At 37.0% G+C, this 25,166-nt stretch overlaps 2 protein-coding genes across 6 annotated transcripts in view; one reads left to right on the top strand and one right to left on the bottom strand.

Annotated features, from left to right (window-relative positions):
- Positions 1-507, bottom strand: part of LOC309844989 (uncharacterized protein) — a gene marked incomplete at its 5' end in the record, with an annotated part of 52,571 nt that extends 52,064 nt beyond the window's left edge. The window contains one exon of the mRNA XM_082692419.1: positions 46-507. Coding sequence (XP_082548545.1) covers positions 58-507 — 450 coding nt within the window. The 3' untranslated portion in view covers positions 46-57. The remainder of the gene's footprint in view (positions 1-45) is intronic.
- ABCB5 (ATP binding cassette subfamily B member 5) overlaps positions 1-25,166 on the top strand; it is a 157,281-nt gene that overhangs the window by 16,847 nt on the left and 115,268 nt on the right. For all 5 annotated transcript variants that reach the window (XR_014301386.1, XM_082693823.1, XM_082693822.1 and 2 more), the window contains exon 4: positions 24,717-24,830. The gene's annotated coding sequence lies outside the window, so the exon portion shown is untranslated. The remainder of the gene's footprint in view (positions 1-24,716; positions 24,831-25,166) is intronic.

Here is a 25,166-nt window from a genome sequence, read left to right as displayed (position 1 = left end):
TAGCACTCGGCCTCTACCGCTGCCGACCACTTTGTTGAGCAATACCTGTTCTTGCCGTCAATGCCTCCCCCAGACGCGTCCAACCTCTACACCACAGCGCGGGAAGCCAGCTCCTCCCGAGAGGCCACCTCCGCGTCCGCTGTGGCGGGAAAGCAGGCGCCGCCGGAAACGACGATGCCCGGTGGGAGGACCCGGATGTAGAGGGCGCAAACCTCTGGGGGAAGAACCCGGACTCCTGCCCTTAAGGCAAGGATCCTGCTTGTCGTCGTCTGTGGCTGCTTCATCGTCTTGGTCCATGGCAGCACCTTTCTGGCGTATCTGTTTGATAAAGGATGCCGGGATGGGACCACTAGGAGGCTGAGAGGCGCGTGAGTTACCTAGAGGCCCGTGGCCTCCAGCTCGTGGATTCCAATAGCTTGGACCCCAAGAAGACCCAGCTGCCGGACAGAAGACGAGGGCTGACCCCCGAGAAGCGCCACGCCACATCCCCCAGCCTCTGCCCGCCATTCCGCCCTCCTCAGAGCACCTCATCAAAGAGACCGAAAGTCTGAAAGGTTTGCCTGTCATGTTCTCAGAACTTTATAATGTGGGGCCTGGCAGAAGAGAAGATCTGTGGAACAGTCTGCCACCACAGAAGATCTGTGAAACAGTCAGCAACTGTTTTAGGACGGTTGGAAGAGAGGAGCCTTTGCTTGGAGACGTGCTCCCACTGAAGCGAAAGCGGACCTTTGATGTTTTTAAAGGGGAGCTGACTGGCCGAACATCTCTGAGAGCAAATTCAGGTGATTTTCGGGCAGCCGAAGGAAGGCCAGTCTGGAGAGAAGACCACACCAGAAGCAGAAGCCCCAGCTCTATATGAAGACAAACAGGTACCTGTTTTATGTTGGGATGAGCTTGGGGGTGCTATCTGCTATGCCCTGACCAAGATTTGTCGGGAGGGAAACCTTAGCAAATGACAAAGGGTAATTACACAGTGACAAAAGTGACAGTGACAGAAGTAATTACACAGTGAAGGAGGCTCAAATAATGGTTTACAAGGGACTGAGCTGTTGTGATTCTCCCTGACCCCAATACCCGAACAGTTGATGTTCCTACAGTTCCTCACATCTCTCTTCTGCTCAGAAGCTTTTCGAGGCAAATTCGGGAGGGAGGGTAAGTTACAGTGTTCCTCTTTGTTATTTCTGGTCCTATACAATCTGTCTCCTCCGCAGCCAACTCCCACTCTTCCCCAATGAGTCTTCCACTTCACCCCAGCTCTATATTTATTTCCACCTCCATGCTTGTGCTCATGTCTTTCCTCCTCCTCCTCGGAATGACTTCCTTACCTAGGCCATCTCTTACTCATATGTTAGAACATCACCCAAGTCCCAAGTCTATGAATCCCCCACGGCCACTCCTGTTTACATTTATTTCTCTGAGATTTTAGAGCCCTTGCTTCTTCCACCCTGCGTATTTGCAACTTAGTCACAAATGAATGCCAGTTTTGTAATACTCTCTATTTGCCTAGGTTTGTCGCCGCTATTCTAAGAAAAACAAGTCCCTTGTCAGGAGCTGTGTTGGATCTCTTATATCTCTAATAGCTCTATTGAAGGGTAAACTTCAGGGAAGAGGAACAGAGGCAGTCAACAAACCGCTCTTAAAAGCTTGAAGGCGCCTAATGGGAAATTCTATATCATATGCAACAGTGACATCTAGTGGTTAGAACGTTGCATGGCCTCTTCGGACTTTTCAGTAGTTGGACAAGACATTTACAAAGAAAAAGTTGCAGATTATTTAATGAATCCAAATTATTCCCATCACTTGTGCTTGCTTATGAAGGGATTTTTAAATGCATATTTATTTTCTCTGCCTTCCCAGTGCCTTCCCCTATCCTTCTGTGACCCAGTGGCCCACAAACTGCTGGTAAGGGGTCCCTGAGTGTGCTTCTTACAAACCACAATTTCCCTTTCCCGTAGGAAGACCGAGAAGCTTTTCATGGCGATTATGTGATTTTTAATTCCCTGCTTCCTGTTAGGATAGAGATTTATGTGCATAAATATTTGTTTTGGAAATAAAGTATGTAATTGAGGAAGAAACTTGAGATGATAAATATGATAGCTCAAGTGGAAACTCATCTCAAAGCCAAATGGGAGAAAAGCAGTGTGGAAAAGGAAAGCTTGTGGACTTTGGCTTCTGAGGCACTTGAGATCAGATGCCAGTTCTTCCCACTAAAGTCACACAGTAGTTATGTCAGACTAACATCCTTGGGACTCAATTTCCTCATCCCAAACAATGAAGTGACATATACCATGCCATGCTGCTTTGGGAGGATTAGAATCATGTAAAACAATTCTGGTCCAGGGGCACCTGGGTGGCTCAGTCAAGCAGTGAGTCTTGATGTCAGCTCAGGTCATGATCTCAGGGTCGTGGGATCAAGCCCTTTAATAGGCTCCCTGCTCAGCTGGGAATCTGCTTGAGGATATTCTCTCCCTCTGCCCCTCCTCCCACTTGTGCTTGTTTGCATATGCATGCACTTGTTTTCTTTCTCAAATGACTAAATTTTTTTTTTTAGAGATTTTGTTTATTTACTTGAGAGAGTGAGAGAGAGAGAGCATGAGAGGGAAGAGGGTCAGAGGGAGAAGCAGACTCAATCCCAGGACTCCAGGATCATGACCTGAGCTGAAGGCTGTTGCTTAACCAACTGAGCCATCCAGGCACCCCTCAAATGACTAAATCTTTAAAGAAATCTGGTCCAGAATAGGTAGTCAATAAATGATAGTTATTATTTTATTTACATTTTACTAAGAATAATTGTCCTCATGTTTCCAACTTGATATTTAAAAAAAAAAAAAAAATCCTGGCTTTATTTTGGATTATCAATAACTAACTTTGATTCTGACTGAAATTACCTCATCTCTCTTGGTTTCAGATGCTTAAACTGAAAAGTAATGCATTTGGGGAAAATAAGTCTCTGAAAATGAAATAGGAATTCTAATCTACCATAGACATCAAAATTTGAATGGTAATGAAAGGTTTTAAAAACTGGAATGGACTGAGATTATCTTTATATAGGGAACTTGAAAATTTTTAATTCAAGTTATAAATTATAAAAATAATCTGGATTTGTAGAGGGAGAAAAAAGCTCTAGGAATAAATACGTAAACCAATTCATCACAAAAAAAAAAAAAAAAGGTTGTGAAATACTGATTTGTGTCGCCCTCCTGTGGGCAGAGTGTGAATCACAATCGCCATTTTAAACTGTATATTTTGTTAGAAAACATCACTTGAGTACTGTCAGTTTTATCTGAAGTAAAAAGCAAGAGCTTATTTCAATAGTTGGCCTTTTTCCCATTATTTGGAACTTGTACAGACTGTTTTCAACATAAAGAATGTTCTATACCATGGTTTATTTCCCAAACCCACAGGTTACTATCACTGTTGGGCCTCAACTATATAACTCCACAAATAGTGGTAGACCAACTAACAACAATGGGCAGTGATGTTTCTTTGGGAAAGTCAAAGAATTTCTGGGATGGAAAAAATTTGAGGTCTCTATTCTAAATTCTACTTGAGTATACCAAATCACACCTCTCCCCCAGTTTCAGCTCTAGCAATGAGAGTAAATAATCCCATCCCCATCTAGGAAAGATGCAGCTGTCTTCTCCTATTGGGTATTAGACAAACAGCTAGGCATGAGCAGAACACCTGGGTTCTAATTCTTCCATCTGTTACGGAAGAGGGAGTAGGAGGTCAGGGGTAGTCATTCCAAAACCCCAGGGGGTTAAAGCAAGGTCTGTTTTGTGCTCAAATCAACAACCATTGCAAGTTGGCTACAGCTCTGTTTCAAGTCTTTATTCTGTGATGCAGGCTGAAGTAGCAGCCACTAACAGACATGTTAGTCTGGTGGCAGAGGGAAAAAATAAATTGACAACTGAGATGGCTCAGAGTTTCTTCTCATAAGAAGCTCAGGCCTCTTCCACTCACATTTCTCAGTCAAGGCAAGTTACAGGACCAAGGCTGCTATCAGTGGAATAGTAAATGTACTCCTCTGTACTTCTCTGGAGGGACTTGATAGAAGGGCATAGTAATAAAAGACAGCAAATATTTTGAACAAATAATGAAATTTACTCCCTTTTGTGAACATAAACAGACCAGCATGGTCTCCGAGTCCTATCTCAGTCAATCCAAAAACTGGAAATTATCATTTTCTCCACACAAAGCTCAGGATTACAGTAAACATCAAGTAAAACTAATATGTGTGTGTGTGTGTGTGTGTGTGTGTGTGTGTGTGTATGTGTACAAGTTAATACGTATATGTTGTTATATCCTTACCCAGAGATTCTGTCTAGTAGATTTCATGTGGAACCATGATGTCTCTATTTTTTTCCAATGGTCCAGTATTGAGAAGAATTGTGGTAATAAAGTTCTGATAAGTCATCTCCAAACCCAGCCACACATCTTAGAAACTGGAGAGCTGTTAGAAAATACACATTTCTGGGCCTTGTGCCAAAGATTCTGATTCCGTGGAGCTCAGATGGAGCTCCAGATTCTGTATTTTTAAAAGCTCCCCAGAACATACTCTCATGTAAGACTAGGCAGGGAACCCTTGAGCTCTAGGATCCTTTTTAGCAACAAAATTCACAGCCTATAGTTAGTAACTTCCCCTTTTATGCAGGGAGGGCAATTTTTGTTGTATTGTTTATGTAACTTTGTTTAAACTTTATTTTATCTCAATCTAATACAGATTTAGTCAGCTGATTTTAACCAGGCAAAAAGAACAGATACTGATTTGTTTATAAGAAAACATAATGAATTTTGCTCAGTAAGAGAAAGAGATATGTGACAGAAAAGTAAAGGGAATGATGCTTAAAGTGAACATTATAGTACTGACACAGAAAATAATGATGTTTAGTGCTCCCATTTATTCTGTGATCACAGGCTCTGGCTTAATATACAATATTCTGTATGAAGCCTCAGGATTTGCCTTATGAGATAGGAAATATACCCATCTTAATCTGGGTGCCAGAAAAGTAAAGTCACACAGACTAGAAATAGTAAACCAGGATTCACACTCAGTGCCCCAAACCTCCAGGAAATTCCATCAGAGGCTGCCAAAGAAAAGGGGGAAAGTCAATAGTAACAGAAGTGTCAAGTAAGCAATATTTTATACTTTGTTACACCTCCCAGGTGGCAGCAGTTCACTGGTCTCATCTCATTGCTGTGTCCCAGATGCCTTTTCTCTACTTGCATACCTCCCTCTCTGTTGTTGTCACTGTGAAGTCAACACTCAGATTAACGATCACAATGTAGCCGCACTTTATCATTTACTGAGTGTTTTCACAGCTTTATCTTTAACTGTCATCAGAAATAGTATTCAAGAAATGTAGAAATCAAGGATCATAAAGCTTGAGGTGATTTGTCTAAAGCAGGTTTCCAAAAATAAGTATTATTGGACTGGATAATTTTTGTTGTAGGGCTCTGTCTTGTGCATTGCATGATAGTTACCAACATTTGTGGTTTCTACCCACTTGATGCACCACCACCCCCAATTCTAAGAACAAAAAAAGTCTCCAGACATTACCAAATACCCCCTAGAGGACAAAATCATGCTTGGTTCAGAATCACTGGCCTAAAGTGATGCAGCAAACAGGTAGAAAGTACTCTCTGACCCACATCGTGTACATATAGTGTACACATAGTGTACATTCCATTGCATCCCTGAAGCCTCCCTAGAAATGTAAAATTTTGGAGCCTGAAGGTTTTAGTAACATCCAGGAGATGCCTTTATTTTACCAGTGAGCAAGCTAAAGCATAAAGATGTAAGGTGACTATCACAATTTTATGGCTCAAAGCTAATTAAAAATAAATTTAAGATTGTTGAAATTCCTGTGAAGTCATATTACTGATACACATTGTATGATGAGAGCACGTCTTGTCCTATGGCCACATCCATTACCCATCACATTTCTCAAAAGAGTGCGTCTGTCATGCCAGTCTTTGTATCTTGAATCTTCTTCACCCTCTATGCCAAACTTTCGGCAGGGTCTAACAGTGGCAATTGAATTACCAAATTAGAATAGCAAGTTAATGGCATAGATGCCCATGGATGAGCTTCCTCCCCCCCATGGATGAACATTTCTAACCTAAGATTTCTTTTTAATCAGCTGATAAGCAGACCATTTAATAGCAAACAAAACGAAAAAACTAGCTAAAGAACCTTTCTTTACAAAATCCAGGGACCTCCATCAAGCAAAAGGGTGTTTTCAGAATGGAGAGGTCATGGTCCTCCCCGGAGGAGGAGACTCATAGCAGACTCATCCAAGAGATGTTATCCTGTCCCCTACTGCCATTGCCAGGCTCAGGGAAAGCCTCCAGCTAAAGGTCATCTAGCCACTCTATTTCCCCATAATCCCTTTCGGACCTTTGCTAAGATGAAATAGAATATTTGTTCTTAACATCTAGTACTAGCCTTAAAACACCTTAAAGAAAAATATTCTCCTTGATATATTCTGTCCTCAGTTAAGTAACACAAACTATGTGGCCAATAAAAATTTGTTAGACAACTTAAAAAAGAAAATCAGGGCTTCCTGATTGATTTTCATGATCCCAATGTCTACCTAGAAGCATTTTGCTTCTCCAACAAATTTCAAGAATTCCGCCTCTTTATCCTCACCCAGGAGAACCTTTAAGAAGAGATCATCCTAATCCAGGGAGCACTTGGAGGTTTCCAGCACATGAGCTTTGGCCTACAAGAGTTTTGCATCTTCTGGTAGGGTGAGATTTAAGCATAATTCTGGTCCCTGAGTCTGGCTGTGCCTGAAGCTGGCAAACTCCCAAAACTGTTTTCGTTTACTTACTTGGTGTTGGATTTCTGTCACTTGTAATCTAAAGAGCCCTAATTAATATACCACCCTCAGGAATAATCAGTTTTGTTGTTGTTCTTATTGTTTAATACATAAAATTTGAAGAAGAAATCAAGTAGGTAACCCAGTTCAGACTATCAGTGCTAAAACAATTCATGCCATACCACTTTTGCTCCTCATGCTGAGGCTTTTCAGTCACCTACAAGTTTCTGTGGTACTAGAAGCCAGTCATCCAAGAAATATAAAATCTGTCATAGGTGTTCCCGTACAATAAAAGGAAAACCACTTTTCTGGCCAGATAAGGATATTTAGAAAATAGGGTAATGCTGTAGTCAAAGAGCTTTCCTTTCTAAACCTTCTCTGACTCCTCCCTTCTGTCTCTGTCTAACATTCTGATCACTTCTACTCCACATCTGAGTCCTTTACCCAGCTCCACTTTTCTCACATGTTCTTCCAACAGAATGAGCTCTGTATCCCTTTTATCAAGAAACCAGTGGAATCTTAGCTAATGCCCTGGCTCCATGCCAATAGTAGATACTGTTGAGATGTAGCAGTTCCTCAGATTTATAAGTTTTCTCAGGTCTACTCCATCCCTAATTATAATATTCAGGTGTTTGGTGTTGCAAGGAAAAAAACCAATTAGTATTTCTCTTTGGCCCCACACAGAATTTCAGAACAGATGGACTTGGATGTCAAATACTGCTGTAGAGTTTAATTTTTTTCTTGCTCTAAATTTAAAATATCATTGTAAAACTGTTTATTAAGAATTTAAAGCTAAGTTTTAAAAAGTGCCCTTTCACTCTTTGGGAAGTGATAGAACATTAGCACATGACCTCAGAATAGGGTTGGTATGTAGGAAACCACCCACCCACACATCTATAAGCATATCTAACATTTGAATTCAGAAATTTGTCCAGTTTAGATCAACAACACAAGAAATTAACTGTGTCAGGTACTTTTTTAAAAAAATTTTCCACATTTTCTGATGTTTTGACATCTTGGGGCCTTGCTGACCCTGGAGGGACTGCTTCTCCCAGAGTTAGCTAATTCCTAGAGAGAGCAAACAATTCATCCTAGAATGCTCCTTTCATAAATAAACATATCAAGAGCCCATACCATCAAACATCTCCTTTATTAGGCTTTCTCATGCTGAGTGATTTGTGAATTAAAAATTATTTCAGAAAGCTTTATAAAACTCAGAGGGCAAAAGCATTGCTTCTAACAACTTGCTCAATTGTTCATTTAGAGCCTATGATTTAATTATATTATTTTTTTTTAATTTTTTTAAAGATTGTATTTATTTATTTGAGATTGAGAGAGAGAGAGCATAAGAGGAGAGAGGTCAGCAGGAGAAGCAGACTCCCTGTCGAGCAGGGAGCCTGATGTGGGACTCGATCCCGGGACTTCAGTATCATGACCTGAGCCAAAGACTAACCAACTGAGCCACACAGGCGCCCTAATTTTATAATTTATTTATAGAAGGAGCTATTAACAAGCAAGTGACCTCCACATGTAACTAGCTGGTGTTTCTTTGCTTGGAGGAAATTAATCTTGTGATCAATTATACCTTTTCTTTAACTGATGTTTAAATGAGAATGCAGTTGATGGCCTACTGGTAGATAAAAAAATGCATTTATGAATGCCTGGCTGTCTGGCTGGGATATTTTATATACCAGAGCCACATTAATATAATCTTCTATAATTCATATTATGTAAAAAAATCATATTTTGAAATAAAAGCATAAGTGTCCTTGAGAAGTTACTTTTCCTTCATTTAAAAGAGAAACTTTACAAAAATTCTATATATAAAACAACCAGGGATAGAGCTAGAGTGCTCATTATCTTATGCAATGGATCTCAAACTCTAATTTGCATTAAATCACTTGTAGAGCTTGTTAAAAAAATCTGTATTCATGGTTCATACTCTCCAGAGATTCTGATGCAATAATCTGAGCAGAGGCTTAAGAATCTGTGTTTTTATCAAGAAGTCTGCATCCTGACACAGGTGTTCCAAGAATCACAGTTTAATAATCCCAGAGAAACCATTACCTCCTAAAGACTCATTGTTGAGCCAGTCTACAATCAGCCATCAGCTTTTGGGTCATAAGTTATTTTTTAGTAGCATTTCCTCTCTACATGTTGGGCTGATAATGTTAATTTTATATGTAGATAAATACCTACATGTATCTAGATATATTTATATCATTAATACTCCCTCTTCAGATCCAGACATAAATAGGTGTTTAGGTCATCACTAAATGTCAAACCAAGTTAAGGCAAGTTAAACACTTTGAATCTCAGTTTCCTCATCTTTAAAATGGAATTACAATGCTGCTTCATAGAATTATGGTGAGGATTGAATGAGTAAATGTATATACAACAAAGAGTTAAGAGGTCAGTAAATAGTAGGTATTACTGTTAAAGGATCGGGGCAAAGGCAGTATGACCCAGTGATGCCTTACATTTATAAAGAAATTGCTTTATGGTTTCTGGAGCTCTTTGACATACATCATGTCATTATACTCACACAATATGTATGTGAAATAGAAGGTATAGGGTTTTATTCCAATTTATAAGTCAGATTCACAACGCAGAGTACTAACCACTATACGATCACAGTGAGCTACCGGGGACCTGTTATAAGTCAGATTCAACTTAAGTCCGCTGTCATGAGCATTTGCTCACAGACTAGTGGGGGGAAAAATGAGCCTCAGAGTAGTTGAAAGGGTAAAGGGTAGGAGTTTCTTTTGCCTTTTGAAGCCAAGAAATTAGTGTGCCACAGAATTCCCCTGTAGACTTCAGAGCTCCTAGTGAGTTTCAAATTTATAGAATGGCAAAGCAGAGTAGCTCAGTGGCTATGAGCTTAGGTTTTAGAGTAGACAGATTTGGTTCCACCACTTTAATAGTTGTGTTGGGGTGCCTGGTAGCTCAGTCATTTAAGTGTCCAACTCTTAATTTTAGCTCAGATCATGATCTCAGGGTTATGGGATTGAGACCCATGAAGCTCTGCACTCAGCTGTGAGTCTGCTTCTCTCTCTGTCTTTCTCTCCCTCACCCCTCCCCTTGCTGGTGTACTCTCTGTATCTCTCACAAGTAAATTTTTAAAAAATCTTTTAAAAAATGGTTGTGTTACCAATATTATTTAAGCCTTCTAAGCGTCAATTTCCTCTTGTAAAAACAAGGCTAATAAAACAGTGACTAAATAAGATCTATTGCATAGTAGTAATAATATCTAATATTTATTGAAGCTTCCATCCCAGAGTATAGCAGAGTAATGCTCAGAATAGAGATGGTATATACCTGCCCACTCATGCAACCTACAAGTACTACTGATATTTGGGAGCTCTTGATTACTATTGCCAACTCAAGAGTGAAAAAATGAATTTTTTCTAATGTGAAGAGATAGCTAATGGACAAAAGATTAGTCACCATTATAAGTACTTACTTTATTAGGATACAGAGTAAACATGAAGAGACTGTGTTGATAAACCCAGATCACAAAATGACGCCATGGCAAGGTCAGATTTCTGCTCTGTGCAAGACCTTTTTTTTCTCTAGAGATTGCTATGATCCTTTCATTTTATTCCAAGGAAAGAATTTCACTTGGGGAATTCCCTTATAGAGTTCCATGGTTTTATCCCACATGCTCTTGGTCTGGAAAATTACTTTGTAATCTTCTGTTTAATATTCTGAGTTTCTGTTAAAGATGGAATTTTTGCTGAGTTAAAGGCCCACACAGTTCTTACAGGTTCCAATTTGGCACCAACCCTAAATCTTTTGTGGCTTTGAGTTAGTCTTGGCAGAACACTTCCAGAGTAGGAGGATTTTTAATGGGTTTCTTTAAAGAGTCACTTTAAAGTGTTCATTTAGGCTCAAACCAAAGTAAACTGACCATTTTATTCCCATGAATTTTAGAGGGCCAAGGGTTAGAATTCAGGGGAAAATGTGGTAAGCAAACCTACTGAGAATTTAGCTGATACTGTGGTTTGATACTATAAAACAGAAGCAAGACCGTGGTGTCACTAAAAGAAACTTTCTCACAAAGGCTTTTTTAAAATTTCCACTCTTATGCTCCCATAATATTGGTGGTGTTTCGAATATATAGATATACATGTACACATAAACACACGTATATATGTTTTTTATACCAATGCCAAAAGTTGAGTGGGAAAAATTGATACTTTGCTGAAAATCAAATCATAATATGAACTTCCAATATAAAGGAATAATTAAAATTTTTACGGAAAATCGAAGTGAAAATTTTAAAGTCATGATAGTGAATGCTGCAATAAACATGACAGTGAAGAGCCATAATTTTCCACTGTCAGCTGCTACTAGGTCCTAGAGTGACTATGCAGCATTTTTATCTTACTTTGTAGAAATTTATCTGAGATAAGTGAAAGACAAAAATATTCTCTCACAATGGCATTTTCTCTTCTCCATAGTCTTTATATTATTTATTATGTCTGAAAACTGTATGATTTTGAAACTTTTTATCCTCAGGAATATTTGAGATGGCAAACTGATACTCTACTTTTAATTCTTGTTCATAAGTTGTGAAGAATTTCCAATGAGACTTTTTCTTGAGAGAACTCACATTTTAAATATAGTTTAAATGTTAAAAATTAAATATGTCTTATAATGGTAACATTGTTTAATGTTATAATAAATGTTAGCATCCAATAATTCTATAAAGATTAAAATAATACTCCTTGATTTCTATTGTACTCTATCTTTTTAATCATGTAGTAACTATTTTTCATAATCTTAAATCTATCTAGCTAAAGTAGCTTTTCTACTATTAACACCTTAGTCGAATTTATTTTGTTAACTGTTCTTTTTCTATTGAAAAATAGTTGACATATAGCATTTAAGGTGTTTAATTTTAAGGTATATTTAAGGTACTGATCTGATACATTTATGTATTGCAATATGATTACCAATATAGCATTTATACCTGTGTCATATCATAAAATAATAATTTCGTTTTGTGTTGAGAACATTTAAGAGCTAGTCTCTTCAGTTTAATAATTCTAATTTGTTGTATTTTCTTATTAAATATTTACTTTAAAAAAAACTAAATATCCCATCTGGGATTCAAATAAAATTATTCTAGTAAGCAAAAAAAAAGTCTCTTAGCAACTTTGAAGTATGATTACAGTGTTGTTGACTATAATCATAATGCTGTACATTAAACCTCGAGAATTTATTCATCTTCTAGCTGTAAGTTTATACCCTTTGACCAACATCTCCCTCATTCCCCTACCTTCCAGCCACTGGGAACAACTTTTCTATTCTCTTTCTATGAGTTTGACTTTTTAAGGTTACATATGTTAGTGAGACAATGCAGTATTTGTTTTTCTATCTCACTTAGCATAATGCCTTCAGGGTCCATCCATGTTGTCCCAAATGGCAGGATTTCCTTCTTTATCATGGTTGGATAATATTCTGTTGTATACATTTACCATATCTTCTTTGTGGAGACTTAGATTGTCTCCATGTCTTGTCTATTGTGAGTAATGCTGCAATAAACATGGGGGTACAGATATCTTTTCAATATACTGTTTTTGTTTCCTTTGGATATATACCCAAATACTGGATCATATGGTAGTTCTATTTTTAATATTTTAAGGAAACTTCATAATGTTTTCCATAGTTACTAAACCACTTCCATTCCCACCCTTGTCTTGTTCCTGACCTTAGAGGAAAAGCTTTCAAACTGTTATCATTGAATATGTTACCTGTGGGCTTAATATACATAGATTTTATTATGTTGAAGTAATTCCTTCTGTACCCAATTTGTTGAGAACTTTATCATAAAAGAGGTTGAATTTTGTCCAGTGCTTTTTCTATTGTGTATCTATTGAGCTGATCATATAATTTTTATCATTTGTTCTATTAATGGGATATATCACATTTATCGATTGGATTATATTGAATCATCCTTGCATCCTAGGAATGGATCCCACCTGTTCATGGTATATCATCCTTTTAATGTGCTGTTAAATTTGGCTTGCTAGTGTTTTGTTGAGAATTTTTGCATCTCTATTCAAAATAGATATTAACCTATAGTTTTCTTTCTTGTAGTATCCTCATCTAGGTATCAGGTTAATGCTGTCCTATAAAATGAGTTTATAAGTGTTCCTCGTATCCAATACTTTGAAATAGTTTGAGAGGGATTGGCGTTAATTCTTCTTAAGTGGTAGAATTTACAGGGAAACCATCTGGTCCTGGGCCTTTGTTGAGAGGTTTTTGATTATTGATTTAATCCCTCTACTCATTATTCAGTAGGTTATATTGTTTTCTAGGCATTTATTCATTTATTCTAGGTTATGTAGTTTCTTGGTGTACAATTGTAGTTTATTATATCATAATTGTCTCTTTTGATCTTTTGTGTTCTGTGTTAGTGGTAGTATCTCCTCTTACATATCTGATTTTATATCTGTCTGAATAATCTATCCATTGTTGAAAGTAGAGTATTGAAGCTTTCAACTATTATTGTGTCATTGTTTATTTTTCCCTTTATATCTATTAATACTTAATAAATTTAGGTGTTCTATTGTTGGGTGCATAAATATTTACATTTGTTATGTCCTCTTAATGAATTGACCCCTTTATCATTATATAATGATCTTCTTTATCTCTTATTGCAGTTTTTGACTCAAAGTTTATTTTGTCTGATGCAAGTATAGCCACCCGTAATTTCTATATGTGTGTAGTATCTTTTTCCATCCCTTCACTTTGAATGTATATGTATCCTTAGAGGTGAAGTGAATCTCTTGTAGGCAACATATATTGTGGTTTTTATTGTTACTGTCTTTTCGTCCAGCCACTCTGTGCCTTTGGATTAGAGAGTTTAACCCATTTATATATTAGTAATTTTTAATAGGTACTAACTAATGCCATCTTTTTAATTATTTGCTGGTGGTGTTATAGTTCCTTTGTTCCTTTCTTCCTCTCTTCCTGCCTTCCTTTGTGAATTAATGATTTTCTATAGTGGTATACTTTAATTGCCTTTTATCTTCTTTTAAAGATTTTCTTCTTATTTATGTATTTTAGAGACAGAGAGAGTGTGCATGTAAGGGGGTGGTAGCAAAGGAGAGGGAGAGAGAATCTGAAGTAGACTCTATGCTAAGCATGACGCCCACTGTAGGGTGGGCTCAATCTCACCACCACAAGATCATGATCTGAGCTGTAACCAAGAGTTGGATGCTTAACCGACTGAACCACCCAGATACCCCATCTTCTATTTATCTTTTATAAGTTTTTGCTTTGTTGTTACAATGTGTTCCAATTAGGGAGAATCAACATAAAACATATTATAGATTTAACAGTCTGTTTTAAACTTATGACAGTTTTTTTTTTTAAAGATTTTATTTATTTCTTTGACAGAGAGAAATCACAAGTAGATGGAGAGGCAGGCAGAGAGAGAGAGAGAGAGAAGTAGGCTCCCTGCTGAGCAGAGAGCCCGACGTGGGACTCGATCCCAGGACACTGAGATCATGACCTGAGCCGAAGGCAGCGGCTTAACCCACTGAGCCACCCACGCGCCCCATGACAGTTTTAATCATATACAAAAACTCCTTTCCCCAACATTTTGTTTTAGTATCATGATTTATCTCTTTTTATATTGTATATACAATAATTAATTATTATAGTTATAATTATTTTTACTAATTCTGATCTTAAACTTTACACTAGAGGTAAATGATTTAATACATCATCACATTATGGTACTGGAGTATTTTGAATTTGACTATTACTTATTTTATCAGTGTGTTTTATATTTTTACATTAATTTTGTATATTTGCATCCTTTCATTTCAGTTTTAAGAACTCCTATCAGCATTCCTTGTAATGCGGGTCTAGTAATGAAAAATTCCTTCAGCTTTTGTTTGTCTGAGAAAGGATAACTCTTCTTTATTTCTGAAGAACACCTTTGCCAGCTCTAGTATTCTGGGTTGACAGATTTTTTTTTTGTTCCAATGCTTTGAATATATCATCCTGCTCCTCTGACCTGCAAGATTTCTTTTTATTTTTTTTTAAATTTTATTTATTTATTTGACAGATGGATCACGAGTAGGCAAAGAGGCAGGCAGAGAGAGAGGAGAAAGCAGGCTCCCCGCTGAGCAGAAAGCCCAATGCGGGGCATGATCCCAGGACTCTGAGATCATGACTTGAGCAGAAGGCAGAGGCCTTAACCCACTGAGCCACTCAGGTGCCCCTGACCTGCAAGATTTCTGCTGAGAAATCCACTGATAGCCTTATGGGGATTATCTTGCATGTGAAGAATTTGAACTTCCTTATTTGATGAACTTTGATGTCTAAATGTTTCCCTGGTTTGGAGAGGTTCTCAGTCATTACTTCTTTAAAACAGCTTTCTGCCCTTTTCTTCCTCTCTTTTCCTTCTAAGGCTCCAATAATTCATATATTGTTTCTCTTAATAGTATCCTATTGTCCATATAGACGTTCTTCACTCTTTTTCATTTTTTTTTCTTTGTTCTCCTCTGACCTGTAATTTCAAATGTTCCATCCTCTACTTCATAGATTCTCTCTTCTACTTCATCTAGTGACCTGTTGATGCTATTGCATTTTTTATTTTGTTTTCTGATTCTTCAGCTCCAGAATTTCTGTTTGTTCTTTTTTTTTCTATCTCTGTTATACTTCTCATTTTGTTCATATATTTTTTCCTGACTTTATTAAATTGTCTTTCTATTTTCTAATACTAGCTTGCTGAGCTTCCTTAAAACAACTACTTTGAATGCTTAATCAGGCAAATTGCAGATTTCCATTTCTTTGAGAAATGGAGAATCATTGTGTTCCTTTAGTGGTGTCCTGCTTCCTTCTTTTTTATGCTCCTTAAAATCTTGCAGTACTGTCTTTGCATTTAAAGAAGCAGTCACCTCCTCCTGTCTACTGACTGGCTTCAGGATAAAGAATACCTCCATCAGCAGTGTTAGGGATTCTGAGGCATTCTCAGGATTTTTCTATGGATATACCTGCTCCCCATCCTTGTTCCCTTGGAAATTCTTAAGATTGTGTGCCTTCTCTTGATTTTGCAAAACCAAGCCAGGTGCTGACAGCTTTTTTGGTTTTTTCCCCCTAGAATGCTGCTCAATTTTGTGTGTTATCTCCCAGTCCCGCAGAATCAGGCAAGTTTTTATGCATGTGTATGTATGCTCACTAGCTATCTGCAAAGGCTTGCTTCCACAACCCCCAGTGGGTAGGGCCGGGGCAGGTGAGACATGCAGAGTGTTGGGGTGTTCATAGGCCAGCTTGGGACGGGGCTGCAGGCAAGAGGTCCCTAGCAGTTTAAGAGTTGGCTTTCTGCCATACAGTTAATAGGATCTGCATTCCTTTTGTACGTTCCAAACCCTGGCTGCTATTCTATAAGTCATTCCATGCCCTGCAGTCAAATGGCAAGCCTCAATATTGTGGATAGAATAAGAACTAGGAATAGATATCTTTAGCAGCTTCCCACCCAGCTTGGAAAGTGAAGCTGTTTCTTTTACTTCTTCAATCCATCCTATCTTACAACTTTTTCCTCTAACACTATACTGAAACTTCTCCATTGGATTCCTAGACTTCCCCGAAGACACTGTTACCTGTAAATGATTGTCTAAATTGGTGTGCTTTGGGAAAGAAATGGTAGAAAGCTCCTATTTCATCATTTTGATCCCTGTCCAACTATGACTTTGCTCTTTTTTTTTTTTAATAGTGATGTTACAGCCACTTGTGTTAATTGATATGGCTTTTTTTTTTCCCAAAAGTGACAAAATGAAGCAAATATGAATTGTTGTATGCAACCACCCCAAATCGCTAAGGAAATGTTGAAAAACAATAATAAAACTGGGGGCATCATGTTACCTGATTTCAAGCTTTATTACAAGGCTGTGATCACCAAGACAGCATGGTACTGGCATAAAAACAGACACATAGACCCATGGAACAGAGTAGAGAGCCCAGATATGGACCTTCAACTCTATGGTCAATTAATCTTCAACAAAACAGGAAAAAATATACAGTGGAAAAAAGACAGTCCCTTCAATAAATGGTGCTGGGAAAACTGGACAGCTATATGTAGAAGAATGAAACTTGACCATTCTCTTACACCGTACACAAAGATAAACTCAAAATGGATAAAAGACCTCAACGTGAGACAGGAATCCATCAGAATCCTAGAGGAGAACATAGGCAGTAATCTCTTCGATATCAGCCACAGCAACTTCTTTCAAGATATGTATCCAAAGGCAAAGGAAACAAAAGCCAAAATAAACTTTTGGGACTTCATCAAAATCAAAAGCTTCTGCACAGCAAGGGAAACAGTCAAAAAAACAAAGAGGCAACCCACGGAATGGGAGAAGACATTTGCAAATGACAGTACAGACAAAAGGTTGATATCCAGGATCTATAATGAACTCCTTAAACTCAACACACACAAAACAGACAATCATATCAAAAATTGGGCAGAAGATATGAACAGGCACTTCTCCAATGAAGACATACAAATGGCTATCAGACACATGAAAAAATGTTCATCATCACTAGCCATCAGGGAGATTCAAATTAAAACCACATTGAGATACCACCTTACACCAGTTAGAATAGCCAAAATTAACAAGACAGGAAACAACATGTGTTGAAGCTGATGTGGAGAAAGGGGAACCCTCTTACACTGTTGGTGGGAATGCAAGTTGGTGCAGCCTCTTTGGAGAACAGTGTGGAGATTCCTCAAGAAATTAAAAATAGAACTTCCCTATGACCCTGCCATTGCACTCCTGGGTATTTACTCCTGGGTATATACCCCTTTGGGGTATATACTACCCCAAAGATACAGATGTAGTGAAAAGAAGGGCCATCTGTACCCCAATGTTTATAGCAGCAATGGCCACGGTCGCCAAACTATGGAAAGAACCAAGATGCCCTTCAGCAGACGAATGGATAAGGAAGATGTGGTCCATATACACTATGGAGTATTATGCTTCCATCAGAAAGGATGAATACCCAACTCTTGTAGCAACACGGATGGTACTGGAAGAGATTATGCTGAGTGAAATAAATCAAGCAGAGAGAGTCAATTATCATATGGTTTCACTTATTTGTGGAGCATGACAAATAATGTGGAGGACATGGGGAGTTAGGAGAGGGGAGTTTGGGGGAAATTAGAAGGGGAGGTGAACCATGGGAGACTATAGACTCTAGAAAACAATCTGAGGGGTTGAAGTGGTGGGGGGGTGGGAGGTTGAGGTGGGTATTGTAGAGGGCACAGATTACATGGAGCAGTGGGTGTGGTGAAAAAATAATGAATACTGTTATGCTGAAAATAAATAAAAAATAAATTTTTAAAAAATGAAGCAAATAGTTATGTAATTCAAATAAGGAAGTCAGGTATTGTGAAGTTGTAGAATACTTTTACTGTTCAGTAAGGATTAAATGGCTTGCCCAAAGTTATAAATCTAGTGTGAGTGGGGAATCTAGAATCGGATAGGCAGTTTGCCTCTACAACTGTGCTTTGTAGTATGATGGCCTTTGGCCATATGTGGCTCTTTAAATTTAAATTAAATGATATGAAAATAGAAATTCAGATCCCTCACTAGCTACATTGCAAGTGGTCAATAGCTACACTTGCCTTGTGACTACCATATTGGATAGTAAGGAGAATATTTCCATTTTTGCAGAAAGCTCGGTTGGATGACACCACTATAGAAACAAAATTCTTGGCCTTTCTATACTATATCACTTCATCTGTACTTTTATATACCATTGTCAGATTATTATAGCAAATTTATTCTCAGTTTTACTTATTCCATCTGTGCTGATGACCACTATAGCTGTAGCTTGGCAGTTTTCCTAATTATCAGTGACACATTTCTATCTATATGCCAGATATATTCACTTGGACAGTCTGATATTGATCCAAATATATTTTAAAATTGAATATCTCCTTTTCTCTAAAACCAACAGCTTCCCTTGACTTCCCCAATTCCATCTTTGTTACTTTTTTATTTCCAGATAGTAAGGTTAGTCACTGAACTTTTATTTTTTTGTTCCTTTTTGCTTGTTCTCTGAATCTATATTCAATCAAACTATCCTTTCAAGGGATATCTGGGTGGCTAAGTTGCTTAAGCAGTCGACTTTTGATTTTGGCTCAGGTCATGATCTCAATGATCTCAGTGTCATGAGATGAAGCACCACATGGGGCTCCTCACTGAGCATGGAGCCTGTTTAAGATTCACGTCCTCCCTCTCCCTTTGCCCCTCCCCCTCAAATGTTTTGTCTCTCTAAAGGTTAAAAAAAAATGACTTTTCTGAAAATGAAATATGACTCTGAAATATGACTTTTCTATTGCCATGACACTGGACCTAATGGGTATATTGAATCTTGTTTTTCCACAAGTCCTTCCAATCTACCCATGACATCGGGTTAATAATACCAAATATCAGTGGCCTTATCCCTCTCAGAAAATTACAGTATTTACCTTTAAATGGTTGAATGCCTTTTACAATCTTATCTACCTTATCTGTTTCTCCATTTCTGCACGAACTATTCATTCTAACCAGACTGGTCTCATTCCTCCATTATGATACAGTTTACCTTTGCATTCCTAAAATTATGTTCTTGTTCCTCCTCCACACATCTTCACTTATTGAAATCTTAACATCCTCTAAGGGTTAGCCTCAGGGGCCTCCTCATCTGTGGAGTGAAACCATTTTAGGTCATTATGTTCTTTTCAGTTGCTGGAGTAGTCACTCTAGTACTAGTCTTCATCTAACTTTCTGTTTTGCTAAGTGTATTAGTCAAGATTCTACAGAGAAACAGAACCAATAGGATATAGATATCCTGTTGGGTTTATCTGTATATTTAGGTGTCTGTGTATGGGTGTGTGTGTATGTGTATATGTATGTGTATGGAAAGAGAATGAGAGAGAGGAAGAGAGAGTTTGATTTTAAGGAATTGACTTACATGAGTATGTTATCTGCCAAGTCTGAAATCCTCAGGGCAGGCTAGAAGAATGGAAATTTTGGCAAGAAGTTGATGATGTCTTGTGTCTGAAGGTACTATGGAGACAGAACTCTTTCCCCTTGAGGGGACCTCAGCCTTTTCTCTTAAGGCCTTTAACTGATTGTTAAGTTGTAGAATACAACTTAAGGCCTACCTACATTATGAAAGATAATCTGCTTTACTCAGAATCTACTGATTTAAGTGTTAATTACATCTAAAAAATTACCTTCCCAACAACATTTAGATGGCTATTTAATACAAAAAAAAAAGTGGATGCTATTGCCTAGCTAAGTTGATACATAAAATTAACCATCACTTTAGGTATGTATATGTGTGTATATATATATATATATATATATATATATATATATATATATATTTAGAGCTCTTGTATAGAATTCTTAATTCCACAATCCAGCTACATATGTGGATGGGGGACGGGAACAGCATTTGAAGAACTGCAGTAAGTCAAAGTGTAAATACTTCAGGATATAAAAACATTTGGAGCTTGTGAAGAGTATAAAACCACTCATCCATTTCAGAAAGCATAGCTTTATGGAGAAAATGGAAACAAAAAATTTTGTGAAATTTGTCCATACACAACAATAATCTTTCTATTACTAATTTGTTCCTTTTGGAGCTTCTGTGAAATTCATATCTTCTTTTATCTAGTCAAAAATCCTGTGCTTTCCACCCAACTAGTCTCTTTTAGCTGTGCATCAAATCATTCTTACCCAGCATGCTTAATTAAGTGCCACTCAGAAAATTTCTTCCCACGGTGATATTTTGTCATATGACTTTCCATTTTGCCATATGAAATCAGATTTTTTTTTTTTTTTTTTTTTTTAAAGCAAGAGCCCTGAGGTACCTGGCTGGCTCAGTCAGTGGAGTTTCTGACTTCACCTAAGGTGGTGAGTCTGAGCCCCAGACTGGGCATGGAGTCTACTTAAGAAAAAAAAAAAAAAAGTAAGATCCCTTGTAAACAAAATGTTTCTTTCTAAGTTTATATTTATTTGTACCCTCTGTAGTACTTGCCATGATAACTTCTTTGTACTTACTAGCAGCTGACTGACAGGTAGTTCTTTGGCTAAATAAGATGTTCTGAATTCTATTGCCACATTACCTACTGATTTTTGAATATTACTACCTGATTATCTCATCAGTTTCTCACACTTGACATGTTTCAAACTAATCTTATCTTCCTTTTGAAACATTGTTAGGATATGGAAGAACAAAAGGGCAGCTATCATGGACAGCTTATATCTTTTCATATAATGATGACCTCCTCAGTGCCCTTGACTTTTTTTCATCTTGTGTCCCTTTACCTCAATGCACTTTTTCTTTCTACCATATAAATCATACTCCCTCTGCCTGGGATACTCCTTCCTGACTACAAGAACCCCTTTCTTGTAATCCACATTAAATATTTCCTTCTATAAGAGGTTTTGTCTGACTAGAGAGTTTAATTGCCATATTACTCTTTATGATATCGCCCTATTTTAATTCTATGAATAAAACTTAACACAATCTCATTTTTTTAAAATGTACTCCATGAGATTCTGATAGCAGAAGTCCTTTGTTCACACTTTAAAACTATGCTATGGACAGTAGATAAGAACAGTATGTTGCCATTACACTGTATTTTAAACTTTATTTTTATATTCTTAGTTTTAGGGGAAAAAGTACCTTCTATTTTTCAAGACTTTGCATCAAATGCCATAGAATTGTGCTTCTCAAAATTTGATGTGCATACAAACCACCTGGAGAATCTTGTTAAAATGCAGATTCTATTCAGTAGTTTTAGGGCAGGACCCAAAATTTCAGTACAGCAACTGTGAAAAACAACATGGGGATTTCTCAAATATGAAAAATGGAAACACCATATGATCCAGCAGTTACATTTCTGGGTATATATTTGAAAGAAATCAAGTCACTATTTTTTTTTTAAAAGATTTTATTTATTTACTTGATAGAGATCACAAGTAGGTTGGGCAGAGGCCCAACCCACTGAGCCACCCAGGTGCCCTCAAATCACTATCTTGAAGACGTTATCTGTTCCCCCATGTTCATTACAGCATTATTTACAATAGCAGAGACATGGAAACAACCTCTAAGTGTCCATCAACAGAAGAATGAATAAGGAAGATGTGGTGTGTACACAAACGTAGACACACACACAAACACACACACACCCCAAGGATATTATTTCCATAAAAAAAGAAATCCTGCCATTTATGATGATTCTTGAGTGCACTATTCTAGGTGACATAAATCAGAGAAAGACAAGTATCACATGATCTCCTTTATATATGGAATCTAAAAAAAATTATTTACTTTTTTATACACTAACATTGATCAAGAAAGAAAATTTTTAAAAACCATCCCATTATAATAGCATCACGAGAAACAAAAGAATTAGGAATAATCTTAGTCGAGGAGGTGAAAGATGCATACACTGAAAACTACAAAACATTGCTAAAAGAAAGCACAAATGTGAATCCAACCTATGTTCATGGACTGAAAGACTTAATATTGTCAGTTATACTGTTGATAGTATAACTGAAAGTGATCTACAGATTCAATACAATCCTTATCAAAATCCCAGTAATGTTTATTGCATAAACAGGAAAACTCATCCTAAAATTCCTATGTAGTTTTAGTAGCAAATAACAAAACAATCTTGAAAAAGATAGCAAATAACAAATAGCAAAACAATAGAAAAATAATAAATAGCAAAGACAATCTTAAAAATAGCAAAAATAATCTTGAAAATGAAGAAGAAATTTGGAAGACTCACACTTCCTGATTTTAAAACATTAAAAGCTGTAGTAATCAAAACAATGAAGTACTATTGTGAAGACATACAAGCCAATGGAATAGAATAGAGAGCTCAGAAATAAACCCTCACATATGTGATGAAATGATACTCAGCAAGGATGTCAAGATCATTCAATATGGAAAAGATAGCGTTTTGAACAGAATGAAACTGCTGCTGGTAAAACTGGATATCTACATATAAGAGAATGAAGTTAGACCCTTCACTTTACACTGTATGGAAATATTAACTCAAAATGAATAAAAGATCTAAATGTAAGGACTAAAACTACAAAACTTTTAAAAGAAAACATAGGGGGAAAGCTTTCTGACATTGGATTTGACAATAATTTCTTGACTATGACACCAAAAGCCCAGGCAACAAAATAAAAAATAGATAAATTTGACTCCAGCAGAATAAAAAACTTTGTGCATCAAAGGATATAATCACAAAACTAAAAAGACCACCCACAGGGGCACCTGGGTGGCTCAGTGGGTTAAAGCCTCTGCCTTTGGCTCAGGTCATGATCTCAGAGTCCTGAGATCGAGCCCCACATTGGGCTCTCTGCTCAGCAGGGAGCCTGCTTCCTCCTCTCTCTCTCTGCCTACTTGTAATCTCTGTCTGTTGGGTAAATAAATAAAATCTTTAAAAAAAAAAAAAAGACCACCCACAAAATGGGAGAGAATATTTGCACATCCTATATCTGATAATGGTTTAATATCCAGAATACATAAAGAATTACAGCTAAACTACAAAATAAAAACATTTTAATGGGCAGGTAGCTTAAACAGACATTTCTGTACAGAAGACAAAAAAAATAGCCAATGAAAAATTAAAAGATGCTCAATTTCAGTAATGATTTAGGGAAATACAAATCAAAACCATGATGAGATGCCACTTCACACCTATCAAGATACTGTTATCAATAAACCAGAAAATAAAAACTTTTAGTGAGGATATGGAGAAATTGGAACTCTTGTGCATTGCTGGGAATGTAAAATGGTATAGCCACTGTAACAAACAATATGGCAGTTACTTGAAAAGGTAAGCATAGAATTGCTATATGATCCACAATTTCCACTTCAATTCCAAAACAATGGAGAGAAGGACTCTAATACTTATATACCAATGTTCATAGTAGCATTATTCACAGTCACCAATAGGTGTAAACAGTCCGAATGTCCATCAACTGATGAATGGTTAAACAATGTGGTATATATAATTGATGAAATACTATTAGCCTTAAAAAAGGAATGGAACTTTGATACATGCCATATCGTGGATGAACCTTGAAAGCATGCTGAGTGAAACAAGCCTAACACAAAGGACAAATATTACACTGTTCTACTTATCTGAGTTACCTATATTAGACAACTTCATAGAGATGGAAGGTAGAATGGTAGTCACCAGAAACTGGGAGAGTAAAGAATGGGAGGTTATTATTTAATAGGTACGGAGTTTCAATTTGGCATGATGAAAAAGTTTTGTACTGGTGATCTTTGCACAACATTATGTATGTACTTAATGCCACTGAATGGTAATTTAAGCATGGTTAAAATGTTTAATTTTATTTTATGTATATTCTGCCACAATTAAAAACAAATGATTCTGCATGTCTAATAAAATCTCAGGTGTTAGCTGGTGCTGCTGGTCTTGGAACCACATTGAGTAGCAAGACTATAATATAGAGGAAAAGTGTTGGGGAAGAAGGATTTGTGTGAGTTTCTCAGGAGAAGGGACTGTGTCTTTCTATTTTTGTAGACAGCTGCTACGTTGTACAAACTCAATACCTTTTTCAGTGAATTTTTGAAGGGATAGGTAAAGAAATACAATCAAATAGGGTAACTAAGAAATGGAATAAAAGAAAGAATGTGTCAGTGAACATGATACAAATATGAGAAAAGCCCAGAAGAAAATCAGGGACACTACAGGTCTTTAAGTGTTTCTTTGAATCACTTGAGTTTTTTTGCTCACTTTGTTTCCCATGTGCAGTATTGCATGAAGAACATAGTGTGTTTTACCTGGGAATTAAACATTGTTTTAATCTGATATTACAGCATGGTCAGAAAATAAGCTTGGTAAAGCACAGCGTGAAAGTACAGTTAGTTATTTGTTGAGGAGAGAAACCACACATGATTTTGGTGTAAAGAACATACCATGCACTGACTGAGGTAAGCCATAATTGTTTTTATTTTTTTTATGAATTTGTGTATTTTATTATGTAATTGTTAAATTCTATAAAATACAAATAATCAGTAAAGTTGATTATTACTTTCCTTACAAATATGCCAAATAACTGGAGATAATGTAAAGTCAGTATAGCAATTATAAAGATTTCTTATATTATAATCTTATGACCATTGATCCCTGAAAAAGAAATAATATGCCAATGTATTTGTATCATATTTTACTTCTCAGCCACTAAAAAATGACCCGTTGAAATTCATTCCTTCATGGGGGAGCTTACTATTTAAAAGTGTAGAGGTTTTGGTTTTTGGTTTTTGGGT

The sequence above is a fragment of the Mustela nivalis genome, assembly GCF_964662115.1.
Source record: "Mustela nivalis genome assembly, chromosome: 12".
Taxonomy (NCBI): Eukaryota; Metazoa; Chordata; class Mammalia; order Carnivora; family Mustelidae; genus Mustela; species Mustela nivalis.
The sequence above is the reverse complement of the archived record's forward strand: the minus strand, read 5'-3'. Positions and strand labels throughout refer to the sequence as shown.